This window comes from Schistocerca nitens, chromosome 5, assembly GCF_023898315.1.
Source record: "Schistocerca nitens isolate TAMUIC-IGC-003100 chromosome 5, iqSchNite1.1, whole genome shotgun sequence".
Lineage (NCBI taxonomy): Eukaryota > Metazoa > Arthropoda > Insecta > Orthoptera > Acrididae > Schistocerca > Schistocerca nitens.
In genome coordinates, this window is record NC_064618.1 from 637621920 (window position 1) to 637639816 (window position 17897).

A 17897-nucleotide genomic window follows, 5' to 3' on the forward strand; every position below is an offset into this window, starting at 1 on the left:
TTTGACCCATTTTCTTCCCTCTACTGTTGCAGAACGAAAGTACACGCTCAGAGGAAATTTGCACAGGGTTCTTCTAACCTAAGCAGCCCAGCATTAACTCCAGTGAAAGACAAGGACAAAGTAAAGAGCAATGGCACCGTCGTCTCTCCAGAACTCATCCCATCGAAGCGGCCAAAGACTGAGGATTTTCTTACGTTTCTATGCTTCCGAGGTTAAGCAATTTTTAAAATTACCCTTTAATGTAGTTTTAAAAAATGTAAAAAAAATATTTTATTGATGATTGTAATTAGTGTTGATATTTTTATACTATTGACGATTGTAATTAGTGTTGATTTTTTATACTATTGGTTACGTAATTTCACCTCCCCATTCTTTTACTAATTTGTGTACTCTAACCTACTTCATTTATGTACTTACTGTTTGCAAAACATACTGTTGCTGTATTTAAAGGCAGAATTTTTCTTTTGCCAGTAATTTTCACGGTGTTGTGTTATAGATGAAATTATGTTACCAGTCTCCTTTTTACTATGTGTTACAGTAGTATAGGGCATTATAAAATGTGCTGTAAATAGCATTTCTGAGAGAAATGAAAACTTTTTTTGTTGTGTAGGAGGTATTATTAAATTTTAACTAGAACCTAAAAAAACATCAAACTGCAGCCATAAAACTTGGTGATGGTGTTCGTCCTTCTCTACATATTCAACCTTATATGCGATTATTTTTCCTAGGGATGGATGATTTGCTTGAGACAGTGATTGTAGATGTCTGCATTTTGACTGTTCAGGAAATGTTACCCCCCCCTCGAAAGCCACCTCATTGTCATTCCAGAAATGCCTGCCATGCAGTGCTTTCTACATGCGAGGAAAGAGGAAGGTGTCATGTCGTGACAGTACTGGATGCGAGGGAAAATTTAATAGCCCAAATAAGCAGCTTGTCTGTCTGTGCTTTGTGCAGAATGAGCTGGAGCCTGTCTTGGAGCAAAAACTCCCCTTTAGACAGCTTCTCACATTGGTTCAGCTTGACTACCAATATAATCCTATGGCAGTTTGCACCAAGGAGCAAAACCTGTTAGCACTAAACTATGGCAGTCCCAAAAACACTCAGTATCACCAGCCTCTATGATGCTGGGTCTATGACTCTTTTCTCACAGTGCTTGTTATGCTCGTCTGTCTTGGGTTCATAGTGATACACACAGCTTGTCTGTGGCAGTTGAGTGGCCAAAACAGTCATCTGGATTGGCGTGGCAGAACTGCAATATTTCTGCTGCTGGCTCTATTTAGTTGGCCTTTTGAATTGATACCGACAGTTGCACAACCCAATGGGCAGCGACGTTTTAAATATACTGCACAAGAAATTGAAAACTGATCTGCAGCTGAATTTCGCTTTTCCGCTGTCACCTCAGTTGTGATTTTCCAGTCTTCAAGCACTGAGGCCTTCGTCGTTTTAGTTGTAATAATCAGTCTGACTTGTTTACACATTTCTACACATTAGTCCTCCCAGTGCAAGCCTCTTCCTCTCTACATAATTACTGCCACTTACATCCATTTGAACCTCCTTACTGTAGTGCAGCTTTAGTCTCGCACTCTAATTGTTAACCCCCATAATTCTCTTGATTACCAATTTCACAGTGTACTGATGCCTCGGGTTGCATCTTAGCCTCTATTCTCTCTTTGTCTTCATTATTTTCTGTCCATGTTTCAGTTCTGTATAAGGCTACACTGCAGAAAAATAGTTTCAGAAAAGACTTTCTAACACATTTTGTATTCAGTTTTATCGTATTTCTTCTTTTCAAGAAATCTTTAGTTTCTATTGTAAGGCTGCATTTTGTGTCCTCATTCCTTATTCTGTTGTCAGTTATTTTGCTGCCCAAATAGCAAAACTCGTCTCTCTACTTTTAGTAGCTCATTTCCTGATCTAATTCTCCTGGCACCATCTGCATTGATTACACTCAATTACTTTTGCTGTACTTTTATTCATGTTCATCTTACAACCTCTTTTCAAGACCCTATCCATTCCATTCCTCTGATCTTTGAAATTACTTGCTGTCTCGACAGAACTACAATGTCATTAACATATCTTAAATTTTTTCTTTCTTCTTCCTGAAATTCAATTTTCAAGTTCCGTCATAGTTCCCTTCACTGCTTGCTCTATCTACAGATTGAATAACATGGGGAATAGCTTACAACCCTATCTCATTGCCTTGTCAAGTACTGCCTCCCTTTCATGCCCTTCCACTCTGAGAACTGCTGTCTGGTTTCTTCACATGTTTTACATAACCTTTTGCTTCCTGTATTTTAATTTCAGATTTTCAAAAAATGTATTCGAATCAACATAATTGCTACTGTTAGAAATAATTCAGTAAATTCCAGGTCCTACTGTAGAGCAGCCATAAAAGTTAATCATTTGTCATTTTCAAAAACTGTGTATATTCACAAAACAGTGTCAACAACATGTGAAAGTTACTTCACTGTGATGTCATATGCAAAAATCATTGGCAGAATTTGCAAATATGTATTTGTGGTATGTTGGCATTGCATGTTTCTTACACAGCAACTGTAGCCCTGTTGATGGAACAGTGCTTTGAAATGTACGCTGGCAAAGTGTAAACACTACTGAAAAGACAGAAGATGATTTATATTAACTTTTGTTGTTACTTTTGGATACACAGCTCATAAAACTTTAGAAGTCACAACTGTTCTATTACAGGTACTCCGATACTTCCTGCGCGCTTGGACTTTTTCAACACAGCGCCGGTCCAGGAGACGATCGAGGAGGATGGGGGCTCGGTGGCCGGGGAGAGCAGCAAGGCCGCCCCCGTGGCGAGCACCAGCAGCAGCCGCCCCTCGCGCATGGCCGACCAGCCCCCGGTGAGTGACCCAGCACAGCTCATAGTAAAAAAGTTGTAATGCTTTGGTGTACAGGGTGTTCTGAACTTCACCATTTGATTACTGTTGGAATTTCAGTGCTACAACAAATTTCACAATGGTGGTTTCTATAGGTAATAAAGACAGTAGTTAATAACATTTGTGTTACACCGTCATTTATCCAGTAATGAGTACATTGGTGAATTGCTGTCCAAAACATAGGGCAGAGCGCCCACTGGAGTGTTACGTGACAAGTGGTGTGGTACAATGCATGCAACTTCAGATGGAACTCGCACAAAGTCTAATGGGATCACTCCTATCAGACTGACACAACGTAACTACACTATGTGGCAGCCACACCACTGCCAGATGAATGCAGACTGCTCCACTTTTGCCATGTGCCTTGGCTGTACTACTATCAGTTTTCGAACATTTCTGTTTTGCTTGTGTATAGTTACAGGATGAATATACTTTGATGTGTAGTGGCACCATCGTTTAAGATGGGAAAAGGTTAGCTTCGGTGCAATATTTCTGAGCCCACAAGTTACAGCCGGGCGTGGGCCTGTTGACAGTAAGTTACACTACCACCGGTTGCAAAGTAGAATGGAGGCCACAGGGCTGTAGACCTGCTGAAAGGAGTAAACACAGTGGTTTGCATGGTGCAAGTTACAGGCAAAGGGGTCCCATTGGCCCAACCCAGGTGTTATGAGTACATGATTCGGAGCGGCAATTTAGCAAAACAGAGGTGCACAGCCGCATATGAAAAGGTGCCAGTTCACTAACAAGGCATTCAAGTATGACAGCTCACCTGGACGGCGGGGCGTGTCACACAACCGACTACAGGCAGCAGCAGATGGGGCGCCAGCATTCCAGTATGCAGCAGTTCGCTTGTTCGACCCTCTGAGGCCAACGCAGGATCTGCAGCCAGCCAGCCAGCGGTGGGCCAAACCACGGCTCGCTAGTGCGGGCAGTCTTGTTGGCTCCCAACACACGCCGGAGGCATCCCAAGGCGAGGGCCGCAGATTCAGATGCCAGATCGTGGGCACTTGTTGTCGCTGTAATCTTGGCCATACCGACGAGGAAGCATGCAGCAGGCTGCCTTGCGACTCCCAGCGTGTGGCGCTGAGGCGGCAGGGGCGAAGACCACTGAGTCGACTGCCAGCCATCCTGACGTTGTCAGAACTCCACGGTCGTACAAGACCGACACACAGCAGTACGCTACACGGGTTGCTGAGGCAGCCATTCTACGCCAAGCTGTTTCACAGTGGTGTCCTCAGCATTCGGGACCCGGTGATGCAGACCAAGAGGAAGGGGAGCACTGTAGCTGGAAATAATAAATCGCTTGGGAAACTCAGCCAAGTTTTAATACGGCACATCCTGACAGCCCATCCTCGTCCAACATTCCTCTACATTTGGTGTCAGAGTAGCGGGCTTCGTCTGTAAAGTACGACATTCGAGCCCACCGCCTGCCTTACAGTCACAAAATGTGCTGAGTGTTGACCAATTTTTCTTTTTGAGTGTTAGACATTTCCTTTCATTTTTTGTTTTTGTTTTGAGTATGGCTCCTGGCAGGCAATTTTAGATGTTTTGTGGAGGCATATTATTTTTTAAGTCAGAATAAGTGATAGTGCGTTTGGGGCAGTAAGATGATGTTTTTCGAGGCATTTGATTACTTTTGTATTGATGTATGATGATACTGACTACGATGACATGGAGCTGTAGGGAGTCAGGTTATTCGTGTACTTAAATGTTTTGATTCGGGACTAACTAGGAACAAAAGCAACACAATGGCAGAGCCAGGGACGCAAGGTGTGTCCGAACCAGAAGCGCTACAGATTTTGTTGGAAAAGGTTGCACAATTGACAGCGGGCAGTACGCAGTTGAGAAGTGAATTAACAGCTATAAGTGGGCAGGAAACTGCATCTGATCAGTCGTTTTTGCCTAGTGTGCTGCAACAGGAGATTGATCCAGCCGCCGCGAGTTTGATTATTCCATTTTCTGGCAAGGCATCTGGGGATGTTTGTTCATTTGTGGAGGACTTGGAAACCACTGCTGTGATGAATGGTTGGTCTGACGAATAGTTGTTACATGTAGCCAATATTAGATTAATGGGTGAAGCGAAGACATATGTAAGGTGTTCTGAGGCCTTAAGGAAGGCGGGACAATTTAAGCAGTTGAAGGAGGGGCTTTTACGGTGGTACAAGAAACAGAATAGCGCTCAGTACTTCAGGGAGAGCTTGAGTACAGTGATGAAGAGGCAGGGAGAGACCGTAGAGAAATTTGCGGACAGGATAAGAGAAATTAACGAGTACACTTACGAGTTGAGTCAGAGCGATGAGGCAAATGGTGTTCTGTTGCAGGAGGCTGAGCAAAGGGCACTTGATGTATTTTTGAGGGGATTACTGCCGTATGCCGTGGAAAGTGAGCGAAGGGACTCCAAAAGATTTGTATTCGGCCATTCAGCTGGCAGTTCAACATGAGGAAATAAACGTGGCAATGGGCGGTTAGCAGAGGTGGACAATCGTTAAACGGCAGAGGGGGCCCAAGACCCACCTAAGGGAGCTCCCGTTTAATTTCAATGCTACAAATACATATGCAGAGGTGGAATTTTCAGTTGTAGGATCCATAGGAACTAAAAAGTTTAAGATTTTGTTGGACACAGGGGCGCAAGTGTCAGTGGCTACTAAGATTTTAATGGGACGAAGGAAGTTAGATCCACCACATTATAGGTTGTGTGGAGTGAGGGATAAGGAGGTCACACCTTTGGGGTCAGTGGCAGTTGGCTTTTGCATAGGGAAAGTCCGATTTGATGCATGCATGGAGGTAGTACAATGGGTAAGCGAGGGCTATGACATGATCCTAGGTGTAGATTTCTTGCATCAACATCATGCCAAAACTGACCTTGGACAACGAACTGTGGAACTTGGCGGAATGTTACTTCAGCTATGGAAAACTGTTGTTGATGCAGAGCTGTCGCGAGGGGGATTCAACGTAATGAACAAACCAATTGAGCCGCGTACATTAGCATTAAAGCTTAATTCACATGAGTGTGTGTCTTAGTGGCACTGGGAAGTCGCTTCGGATAAGTGTAGAGTCAAATCTACCTGTGGGTACGGTATGTGTTATTGAACCATTGGAGGATAATTAAGTTTTGGATCCATTATGTTATTTTGTGAAACGTAGTATTGTACGCTTACAAGAGCAAAACGACGGGCGAGTAGTCCCCATGAATGTAGATAATTTTAGCGCTGTAGAAGTGAATTTGGGAAAAAGAGTTTTAGTAGCGAATTTGGATGGACCAGATGACGAAGACATGTTCGAGAGGTAGGCGTAGCGATCAACCACTAATTGCCGATGGAACTGCATTGCATAACAAAGTTGAGCATTTTAAAGGAGGAGAAAAAGAGCATATGGAAGAGTTTTTGTGGGAATTTAAGGATTTGTTTTTTCTTCAAGGGCCATTACCAGAAACTCCATTAGTTCTACATATGATACCAACAGGGAACGAAGCACCTGTTTACCATAAACCATATAGAATACCGAGGTATTTGCAGCCGATTGTGGAGGATTTCATTGATCAGCAGCTTGCGGGCGGTATTATAGAGCATAGTAATAGTTGCTGAGGAGCTGGCATTGTCGTTGTGCCTATAAAATCTATGGATGGAACTATGAAATACAGGTTCTATTGTGACTACCGATACCTCAATAATAAGACGGTTAAGGACACACAGCCCATGTCAAACATATCGGAGACTTTGGATCACTTAGGACAGTGTCAGTACTTTTCTATGATGGAATTGACAAGTGGTTATCATCAGTTAGAGGTGGCTCCAGAGGGTCATCCAAAACCTGCTTTCTCTATTCCTGGATGCCATTACCAGTACATCAGAATGCCATTCGGTTTAAAAGATGCTCAAGCAATATTTCAGAGGTTGCTAGACAGTGTGTTGAGGGGTTTGAAACCAAGGCAGTGTCTTGTCTATTTGGATGACATTATAGTGTTTTCAAGTAGTATGGAGCAGCATAGACAGCAGTTAAGGGAAGTCTTTATGAGATTAAGAGCAGCTTGTTTGACATTGAGCCTGGAGAAGTGTTGTTTTACATTAGAAGAAGTAAAATATTTGGGTCATATTATCAGTAAGGATGGAGTGCGAACAGATTTGAGGTTGGTACGATTTTCGGGAGCTGAAAACAGTTTAGGAAGTGCAATCATTCATCGGAATTTGCAATTTCTATCGAAAGTTTGTGAAGGGTTTTGCAGATTTAGCACAGCCATTGACACTATTGTTGCAGAAGGGTGTGAAATTTGAGTGGACAGAAGAGTGTCAGAAAGTGTTTGACAAACTGAAAGAAGTGTTAACATCAAGTCCGGTTCTTATGTTTCCAGATTTTGAAAAGGAATTTATTCTAGCATGCGATGCATCGCATCAAGCATTGGGGTCTGTTCTTAGTCAGGAAATTGATAAGAAAGAACATCCTGTAACCTATGCTTCTAGGCAGTTGAATGCAGCAGAGAGAAATTACTCAACAACAGGGAGGGAGATGCTTAGCGTAATCTATGGAATCACATGTTTTAAATGTTATTTACATTGGAGAAGATTTCGGGTAGTGACAGCTCATGCTGCATTGAAGTGGTTGTTGGGGTTGAAGGATTCATCCACTAGACTCGCTAGGTGGATTGTGAGGCTTAGTGAATTCAACTACAAGGTCATGCATAAGCCTGGGAAGAAGCATGATAATGCGGATACACTGAGTAGAAAGGTGGCAAAAGTAGAAGTCATAGGTTATGACCTAGCAGTATGGCTAGAATTATGGGACGCTGACAATGATTGTGAATTGTGTCGGACACAGCCACAATTTAATATGTATGACAGTCTTCTGTGCAGGGAAATGAAGTTAGGGCCAAGGGTAGTAGTACCAGCGAAGCTGAGAGATGAGGTTTTGAAAGAAGCACATGATCTCGTGTTATCTGGTCATGGTGGGAGTAGAGCGATAAATAAGAGAGTGGTGGAGGGGTAGGAAAGTAGATGTGGATCAGTATGTCAAGAATTTAATACCATCTGCGCAGAGAGTAGATTTGAGTCGGAAATGGATACAGCTACAACGATTGCCGGAAGCGACAAGTCCATTTTCTATGTTGGTAATTGATGTCTTAGGACCTTTCAGTCGAACACCATTGGGGAACACTTTTGTTCTGACAATAATAGACCATTTTTATGAGGTATGTGGAGATGGTGGCTATGCCAAATCAACAGGCAGCAATGGTTGCGCAAGCGTTAATAAACAACTGGTTTTATAAGTTTGGTGTACCAGAGACAATGATTACTGACCAAGGGACCAACTTTATGTCATATTTAATGAAGGAACTGTGTAAATTGTTGAACATAAAGAAGTTTAGGATGAGCACATTGCATCCACAGGTGAACGGAAAGACAGAATGGGTACACACAACAATCAGGGAAGATGCTGAGTTTTTATGTGGGTTCTCATCATTATCGGTGGGACAAGTATTTGAAGCATATTGTATGCACACACACAGCAAAAGTCCATACCAATACCGGTTTGTCTCCATATGAGGTAGTGTATGGGCGAAAAATGCCATCACCGTTTGATTTAGTGAAGCTACAGAAAGGAAGGGCCAGTGAATCTGTACGTCAATTGGCGAGGACAATTCAGGAGGTCTGGAAATGGGTACAAAAGGTGAATATGAAGGCTTTGGAAAGGCAGGAAGATGCAGTGAAGTGGAAAGGGAGTTTACTACAGTATAGAGTAGGGCAATGGGTAATGCTATCCAGCCCCTATACGCCAAAAGGGAAAACGAAGAAGTTCGTCACGAGGTATCAAGGGCCATACCAGGTAGTTGAAACCACATCCCCGGTTAATGTTAAGCTTCAGCTGCCAACTAGAACAACGATAGTACACATTGGGCAGTTGCGGCCATTTAAGGGTTGTCCAGATGTGATTCCAGGCACGTCACAGGAAGAGAAGAGGAAGAAAGAGAGAGTGGAGAGAGGTGTACCATAGGTGTTGCGATCCAGAAAGTAGTGGAGTATTTGTAGTTTATTTTGTTTTCTTGTTATGTGTCATTGGGTTTGCGTAGATTAATTAGGCATTGTATTTTCATATGTTGTATGTGTGTGAGCCTGCTAGGGACAGCTGTCTTTTCCAAGAGGGAAGGTAACGGTATGTCCAGCCAGGGTGATAAGCACCAATTCGGACACATGCACGATGCAGTTATTTTTAGCCAGGAGAAAAGAAATGGACTGTCCAAGGGACGCCGTGGAGCCAAAATTGAGCTTGCAACAGGTCGGGATGCATTGGATCTTCTCCACCTATGAAAAATTAATAGTAGTAGCAAGTTGTTTTGAGCAGGGAATATTTGCCGAAGTGAAACATATAGAGCTCGAGGGGAGCAGAATTTTAATCAGTGGAACTGTGAGTAACATAATAGGACCAACCTTCCATCTGCCAGCATCAATTTCAGGAGTCACGCAATTGAATGTTACACAGCCACAGCTGTACTGGCCAGAAGCAACTTTGGAGTTTGCCAAGGCAGAATCTGACCTTGTTAAATCTAACTCTGAAGTCAGGTCTGTCGAGATCCGTAAACCAGTTCATTTCAGAGCAAGAGGAGTGCATATGAGCCGAACAGGTTGTGCAGCATGTCGCTCAATATAGGGAAAGGCAATGACAAGTAACGATCATCTTAAGCACCTCTGTGCCAAGTGCCATTGCAGCCGTAACTTTGTTGTATGTTGTTTTCATTCTGATCAGGTGGAGAGCCAACTGATGGTAGTCCAAAACCCAGTGGATTGGATACCGAGGGCATAAGATGGGTAGGTAAGGGATTGATTGAGCGTTAAGTGGAGTGGTCATCCAGTAAGGAATTTTTACATTTTGTCTCATGTCATGTGCTTTAAGAGGACTAGACCACATCTAAGTTTTCTAATAGTAGTAGTAAATATGTCATAAGTACGTGCTGGCCCAAACAAGTTTAAGAGTAGTTAGAGGTCGACCTGGGGACCAGGTCTTTCCGAAGGGGAGAATATGTAGCGGCACCACCATTTAAGATGGGAAGAGGTTAGCTTCGGTGCAATATTTCTGAGTGTGGGCTACCACCAGTGGCAAAGTAGAATGGGAGCCACAGGGCTGTAGGCATACTGCAAAGAGTAAACGCAACGGTTTGCATGGTGTGAGTTACAGGCAGAATGGGCTCACTGGCCCAACCCAGGTGTTATGAGTACATGACTCGGAGTGGCGCGTTAGCAAAATAGAGGCGCACAGCCGCATATAAATAGGCACCAGTTCACTAACAAGGCATTCAAGTGTGACAGCTCTCCTGGATGGTTGGGCGCATCACACCACCGGCTATATGCAGCAGCAGATGGGGCGACAGCATTCCAGTCCACGGCAGGTCACTGGCTCAACCCTCTGAGGCCAACGCAAGGGCTGCAGCCAGCCAGCGGTGGGCCACGCCAAGGCTTGCTACTGCGGGCAGTCTTGTTGGCTCCCAACACACGCCGGAAGCATCCCGAGGCAAGGGCTGCAGATTCGGACGCCGGATCGCGGGCACTTGTTGTCGCCGCGATCTTAGCCACGGCGGCGAGGAAGCATGCCGCAGGCCACCTTGCAACTCCCAGTTTGCGGTACTGAGGTGGCAGGGATGAAGACCGCTGAGTCGACTGCCGGCGCAACCTGACGTTGTCACAAGGCCGACACACAGCAGTGCACTGCATGGGTCACTGAGGCAACCCTTTACATGCCAAGCCGTTTCACAGACACCGAAGTGGTGTCCTCAGCATTGCGGGACGCAGACCGAGAGGAACGGGAGCACTGTAGTTGGAAATAATAAATCACGTGGGAAATTCGGACTAGTTTTAATACGTCACATCCTGACAGCCCATCCCTGACCAACGTTCCTCTACAGATGGATAAAAAGTGAAGTAATGACATCCAAGCTGAACTAAATATGCAAAACATAATTGACATAATAAAGCAATACAAGTTGAGATGGTGATAATAATAATAATAATAACAATAATAATGGCGTGTGACGAGGGCCTCCCGTCGGGTAGAGCGCTCATCTGGTGCAAGTCTTTCGATTTGACGTCACTTCGGCGACTTGCGCGTCGATGGGAATGAAATGATGATGATTAGGACAACACAACACAGAGTCCCTGAGTGGGTAAAATCTCCAACCCAGCCGGGAATCCAACCCGGGCCCTTAGAATTGACAGTCTGTCGCACTGACCACTCAGCTACCCGGGGCGGACATCAGTTGAGATGGGAGGGCCATATAGACTGTATGCCAGATGCAAGAATTGCTAAAGCTATAAAACAATGTAAACCAAGATACAAAAGTCTTTAAGGAGACCAGTGAAGAGATGACTTCATCAGTTCTAAAGCAGACAGAACAGCCCTATAGGCCCAGTCCATGATGTAAGATGATGATGGTGATATTTATAAGATTTGAAAGTCTGTTCTCAGACACCAGTTTCCTAAAGAAGTGAAACACAGTTTTAAAAAAGTAAATCTCGAAAAAGTTTCCGATAAAAATGAGACGATTCCAAAGCATTATTAAGTGCAAAACAGTTCTCATATGCTATGTAGATGCCTGTCGTTGAATGCTTATTGTTGAAGTCTTGTAATGGAAGAGTCTCCAGTTTGGGTCTCCTTTACAGCATTTTTTTTTACTTTTATTTAAATTCTATACATTTGTCAGTTGGAAATAGTAATGAACAAGTATTCAGTCATGATTTTCTAAGGAAAATAACATTTTATTGTCAGTTGTGGGTAATATGAAACAAATTAAAATTTTGTATGAACATGTGAAATGGCTTAGGTACATCAATAATCCTCCAGAATGTATTTTCACTTAGCAGCAGAGTGTGTGCTGAAAAGAAACTTCGTCACAGAGTAAAACCAGATTAATCTGCCAGGAAGTTTCATCGACAGTACTGGTGCATTTCGTACGCTTATTTCTCCACAGAACGAAGAAATTAGTGGGCACGATACAGAGGAAATGTAGAATATCCTGGGAGAAAATGCAGCGTATCTTTTGTGGATACTGTCCAGCCTTTTGAATTGTTATGTACTAGAATCTACTAGATGACTGTCATGAGGGATGCTTATTCACTTTATTCACAGTGTCTCTCAACACTTTGCATGACTGTTTCTGCCCGCATCTCGTGGTCGTGCGGTAGCGTTCTCGCTTCCCACGCCCGGGTTCCCGGGTTCGATTCCCGGCGGGGTCAGGGATTTTCTCTGCCTCGTGATGGCTGGGTGTTGTGTGCTGTCCTTAGGTTAGTTAGGTTTAAGTAGTTCTAAGTTCTAGGGGACTTATGACCACAGCAGTTGAGTCCCATAGTGCTCAGAGCCATTTGAACCATTTTTTTGACTGTTTCTGTAAACATCATTTGTTCCAACAAGTATGTAAACATACTGATTTTTCAATGAACTACCTTTTTTGTGCATGCAATCACCAGACTTCTACAGTCCTTGCTGGTGATGTAAAGCTTCAGTCTCAGTTTTATCATGATCCAGAACATCAGGCTGCCTTTTTTTATTTATTTTTATTAGTGATGACTGTTGACATTGGTACATTATGAACACAATTCCACATTTGTAGCTGACTGCTGTACTGTTTACTGTAAATGAGCATCTGCTTGAAGATATTTTGCTGAACAAATAGCTTTCAGAATACGTTAGACTATGAAGTTGGTAGTCACATCATATAAAACACCTGCAAATTTACTATCTAAATTAAGATATTAATATTTATTGTGTGGTTTTATCTTATAAGCTGTAATGTGTGTTTCATGTTCAAGTACTTGACATAGAAGTAAAATCTTAAAACACCTAAATTTGTAGCCTGTGTTCTTCTTAGTTCAGTGATTTGTCTCCTGAACAAGCTTCAAAGCAGAAATATGTAGCTGCTAAATATCTTTTACATTCGCTGTATTTAACTCGATATATTATTAGTGTAAGTAGTGCGAGGGAAATGTATTATTGCTCCAGTAAGCATACAGTAGTTCATAACCCATTTATTAGTGTATTTTCTGCAATTTTATCTTATGTTTTTGCCACAGTGCAGAGGTATAACAGCAGACTGTGCACTCGACTATTGACCATTTGCGTTTTCTGTGTATAGGCTGTGTAAAGATGATTTTCTGAGTGTAACATTCGCTGACAGCACTAGGTATCTGATGGCCAGACGTCACAAGCTGCGATCCCCAGAAAGTTCAGAGTTTAATGTTGAGTAAATATTCATGCTGCAGATATACCCACATTGCCTATGACATTTCAACCATAGTTATTCAAATGGTAGAATAAATTAAAAAGAGGGGGAGGGGTACATATTGAATTCTTTGATCACTTTAAATGTTTGTGGGATTTCAGCTGTAAAGTTTGGAGACACTCCTACATTTCTCTTATTGTTGAAGAGTTGCATCACGCTTCTTCTGACACAGTCAGCTAATAAATGAATTCAACTGTGTTATGACAGAACCTTATAACAAGTATTTTTTAACATGCTGCTGTGGACAAGTCAAGTCAAATAACTGTGAAAACTTGAAATAATGTGCTTTCTAAAGCATTTCTAGTGTGATTGGTTGACAGACATGTATTTGGAAATGTGTAGTAGTTTTTATAAAGATAAATATGTTATGTTAAATTATTTCATTGTAAACCTTCTAACCTTACTGTCCCACACATCACTATTAAAATTCTCTCCCTCTGCACAAGTTTTGAAAGCGCTGAGAGGCATAAGATTTGCCAAAGAAAAAACTTTTTACTTATCTTCATTTTCTCTTGTTGTTGGCTGCAGTTCTTGCGTCTAGGGATATATTCTTGAGGCTGAAATTTTGATTTTGTAGATTCCTGTTGATCTGAATAATGTTTGAAGATTTGCCTGTTTTACTCTTGAATTTTAGTTTTTGTCACATTTTTCAATATCACACCATCTTTACAGTTTCCACTTCTATAACATCCCAAATTACATTGTTAGTGTCAATCATAAAAATACATCTGTCTCCATCAGAGACATACCCACTACTACTAACATTCTGTAGTACTCACAGTATTCCAAAGAGTTTACAAAGCAAAAGAGTTTACAAACTTTCTTAACAATAGAAGACTCGTCACCAAGATATAACATTATTTTATAAATGAATCCAGAAATAAATTTAATAAGTAGCATTAGATTGTGCAGTTAATAATATGAATTTTAAGTATGCCAGATATTTCTTACAAACATTTCTAAAAGAAGAGTAATTTTAACTGCACTTACAGAGTAATAACAAAGTAATTTCTTTTTATACATTTTAGCCTGAAATATAATACATAGTATACAAAATCATATTAAATTCAATTAGTTAAACAGCTGAGATAATGTTCACCTATACAAGAATCAATAGTATACATGGTATCATTTATTTCTACAAAAAAAGGTAATATTAGAGGAGGGTGTCCTTTTACAACATGTACAACAAATGAATGGCGGATGAGAATGCAGCATCGATGGCAGCACACACTACGATTTCTTACATGATGTGACGCTTGTTTCGTGAACGAACAGAAATAGTGGCATCAATTCATTTGCATCACATGAATTGAGCCACATGATCAACTTGGACAATTATATTATTGGAAAGGATTGATACTGACATCATTAAAATCAGAGTATTAAACAAAGCACATTCCGTAAGCACTGCTCTAAAACAGATTACTAGATAATGTGAGGAAGAGGCAGCAGAAGCAAATTAGTTTGTTTTATTATGTTTCAAAATAATTTACAGACACAGCTATTGAAAACAATCAAGATAAAATAATGAAATTAGCAAAATTACGTATGTAAAGGGAAATGTATATGATGATTGATGTGTGAAACACATCAGATTTTGGTGTCCTGGCAAGCCACATTACCAGTCTCACTTATATAAATAATTAACCATTGCATCTATGTTTCCTATTGCTGACATTTTTCTTCTTCTTTCATCCATGTTTGTGGTAGATTCAAGTTCTTTTGCAGTAAATGTGTTTTCAGTTTGCTGACTCTCTCTCTCTCGCATAGGTAATCATTCAGAACACAGTATGCTTTAATTATATCAATAGCAAAGTCCAATTTAACATTGATTGCTCACTGGAACACACAACATGTAAACAAAAACTGTTACTGAATGCTTCAGGAATGAAACTGCTAGTGCAAACAAGAAAAATTGACACATACAGTATACTGTGCTGTTGTATCTGCGATTGTCGATTTCCACTTCTAAGTGAAAATAATTCCTAATACATTGGTAACCTAAAATGTGACTGTAACAGACTTCAGAAACCACATATGAAAGAGAAACATGAGCCCAACTCCACATAGCGCAAGGCTATAGTGTCAAGTGTGGCATGCCGTAGCCCTTCGCAGCCAGCTGCCAAAATATATTACCTGTTTACTCAAGACTGGAAATAGATACAGCTCTCCCTCCATAGTTACAAACAGTTTCGATGTGTTAGCTACATTTCATACGCAGCAATGTGTGACCTACAGTGCACCAAATGTAAACTAGGCAGTGACTGTATTTTTCACTACAACCTTTTTGAAATATGGGTGGTAGGTTACTTGATTTTGAAGTATCATAATAACTACAAGCAATAATGAAAAGAAAACCAGATCATTATAAAGCTGTGATGTGAGAATATAAGATATGAAAGAATCAAAAATGTTTATATTGAAAAGTTTCTTCAAAACCAAATGAGAAATATTACATAGCAGATAAAAATCAAACTATTGAAAATCCAGGATGGAATGTAACAATACCAGAGAAGGAAAGTTGCTACTCACCATATACCAGAGATGCTGAGTCGCAATAGGCACAACAAAAAGATTCACACAATTAACGCTTCTCAGTTCTCTCAGACTGCAGACATATGTGCAGGTTGCATTTATGTGAACGCGCGCGCACACACGTGTGTGTGTGTGTGTGTGTGTGTGTGTGTGTGTGTGTGTGTGTACTGCTGACAAAGGCCTTAATGGCCGAAAGCTTTAATTGTGTGAATCTTTTTGTTGTGCCTATCACGACTCAGCATCTCTGCTATATGGTGAGTAGCAACTTTCCTTCTCTGGTATTGTTACGTAGCAGATAACATACACAAATCCCAAACGTGTGATTTTTAATTTCTTGCATAAAAAGTGAAAGTTGTAATAAGAAACTAACTACAGAGACAGGTATAGCTTTGTTTTATTTACATAAAAATTAACCAAGTTGACTAAAGCCGAACGACCATCTTTGTACAACGAAGACAAGGTGTCATATTACTTCTGTTGCTGTTGAGTTGCATGCATGCCATGCCATTGTCCTGCCATGCCATGTGTTCGCATCACTTATCATGCCACATCAGTGAGTACCCTGCCTAAAATCTTAAGAGTTATATAGTTCAGACAAAAATATTAACTTCCTACCCCCACACACATTCTGGAAAATCCCAACCGGAGACATTGCAAAAGCTTTCACTAAGGTTTATGAAGTTATATTTCACTGGATAGCAAGTGCTAATCAAGGCCAAAACCCGTGAAGGTGGCAAACTCGTGAAGACTATTTACAACACATCCTCTGGGAAAGCTTGAATAGTCACAAGGCCAAAACTGTGTGACAATAGCCTCTTTGCATTGTTTCATGGTTCTATATGTAGTCTTAAGTTGGAGCATACTTCACAAATTATTTAAAATGCTTATTTTATATAGTTTATGATCAAATAATTTTGTAGTCAATAAGACGACAATCCTTGGGTCCCCCAGTAATTTATAAGCCTTTCTAAACATTAAACTGGTTTGAAGCATAATTTAAGTGTTATTTTTTATTAAGGTTCTGTGTAAACAATGAAATATTTAAATTAAAATCATTTTCAAATTATTGCATGACATGTAAGCCAAATATATTTATATAATTGGAAAACTTAATACTTTCATTCAGTCTGTGTCAGTGTTCAAGCAAAAGTTTATTAGCTGGCTCGAAATTTTAGAACTTATGATACTGTGAAAGTTTAAAGATCAAGTTCTCCCATAAAATAGAAATCCCTCAACAAAGCTAACTGCAGTAGGAATCTGCAAAACTTACTGTCTGAACAACTGGAAATTATAAAACATATCCCTTGAAGTAATTTTGATATTTACTAGCCAGTTGTTGTGCAGAAGTTACTTCCAAAACAGAAAAACATTAGTATTTATTTTCTCCAGGAGTAATATCAAAGAAAGTGTAGACATTCCAGTTTAAAAATTTTAGCATCTGTGTTTCTTGATCAGTAAAACATTCAGTTCAGTTTTGATTAAGTAAAATGCTGTATGGTGCAAATTGCGTGTGAAGAAAAGAAGATTGTATGGTGGGAACCACCCAAATGAGGCAAAAGTTGGGATGGTTACTTCAGCAAGGGTATAGCTGACTGCCTGTCCTATCCTCATGAAAAACATTCTTATATACTCTGTATGTATTTGTATTCAGGCTATCTGTTTAGATTGGATTGTGATGACAAATCCTGTATCATAGCAAATTGATCCCAGGATTAATAAATAAAAAAATTAAATTTTCTGTCCCCTTCAGAACCATAGCAAGCTATGGTGGATATCCGTCCTGCAGCTGAATCTTTTCCACAAGTCTGAAATCAGATAATTCATTCTTTATTCCATGCATCTTTTAGCCTGAATCTGCTTTATGCTGAGTGACCAATGGTAAAATGATGTGTTTGAAATGAATAATAATGACTCGGATTTTTAATGAAAAAGCATTTTATTAGGTGAAAAACTTTGTAAATTCACAATGTTTTAATGCTTATTAAGTTTTAAAAATTAGATTATGTAGGTTGCTATGTATTTTAATTGGTGTATCATTATGTCCATTCGGCAGGAATGTTATGTTACAGGAAAATTATTTAACACAACTGTTAATAAGACTGGCGTTACTGTTGTACTGTTTATTGTGTACTGTATTATTATTGTTGTGCCCACTTCATATACTACGAACATTGCAATGTCATCTCTCTAAGAACGAT

The 17897-nt window shown here is 40.6% G+C and overlaps 1 protein-coding gene across 1 annotated transcript in view; it reads left to right on the forward strand.

Moving 5' to 3' along the window:
• Positions 1-17897, forward strand: part of LOC126260636 (uncharacterized) — a 206337-nt gene that overhangs the window by 14634 nt on the left and 173806 nt on the right. Inside the window, exons 3-4 of the mRNA XM_049957973.1 lie at positions 33-211; positions 2707-2867. Coding sequence (XP_049813930.1) covers positions 33-211; positions 2707-2867 — 340 coding nt within the window. The remainder of the gene's footprint in view (positions 1-32; positions 212-2706; positions 2868-17897) is intronic.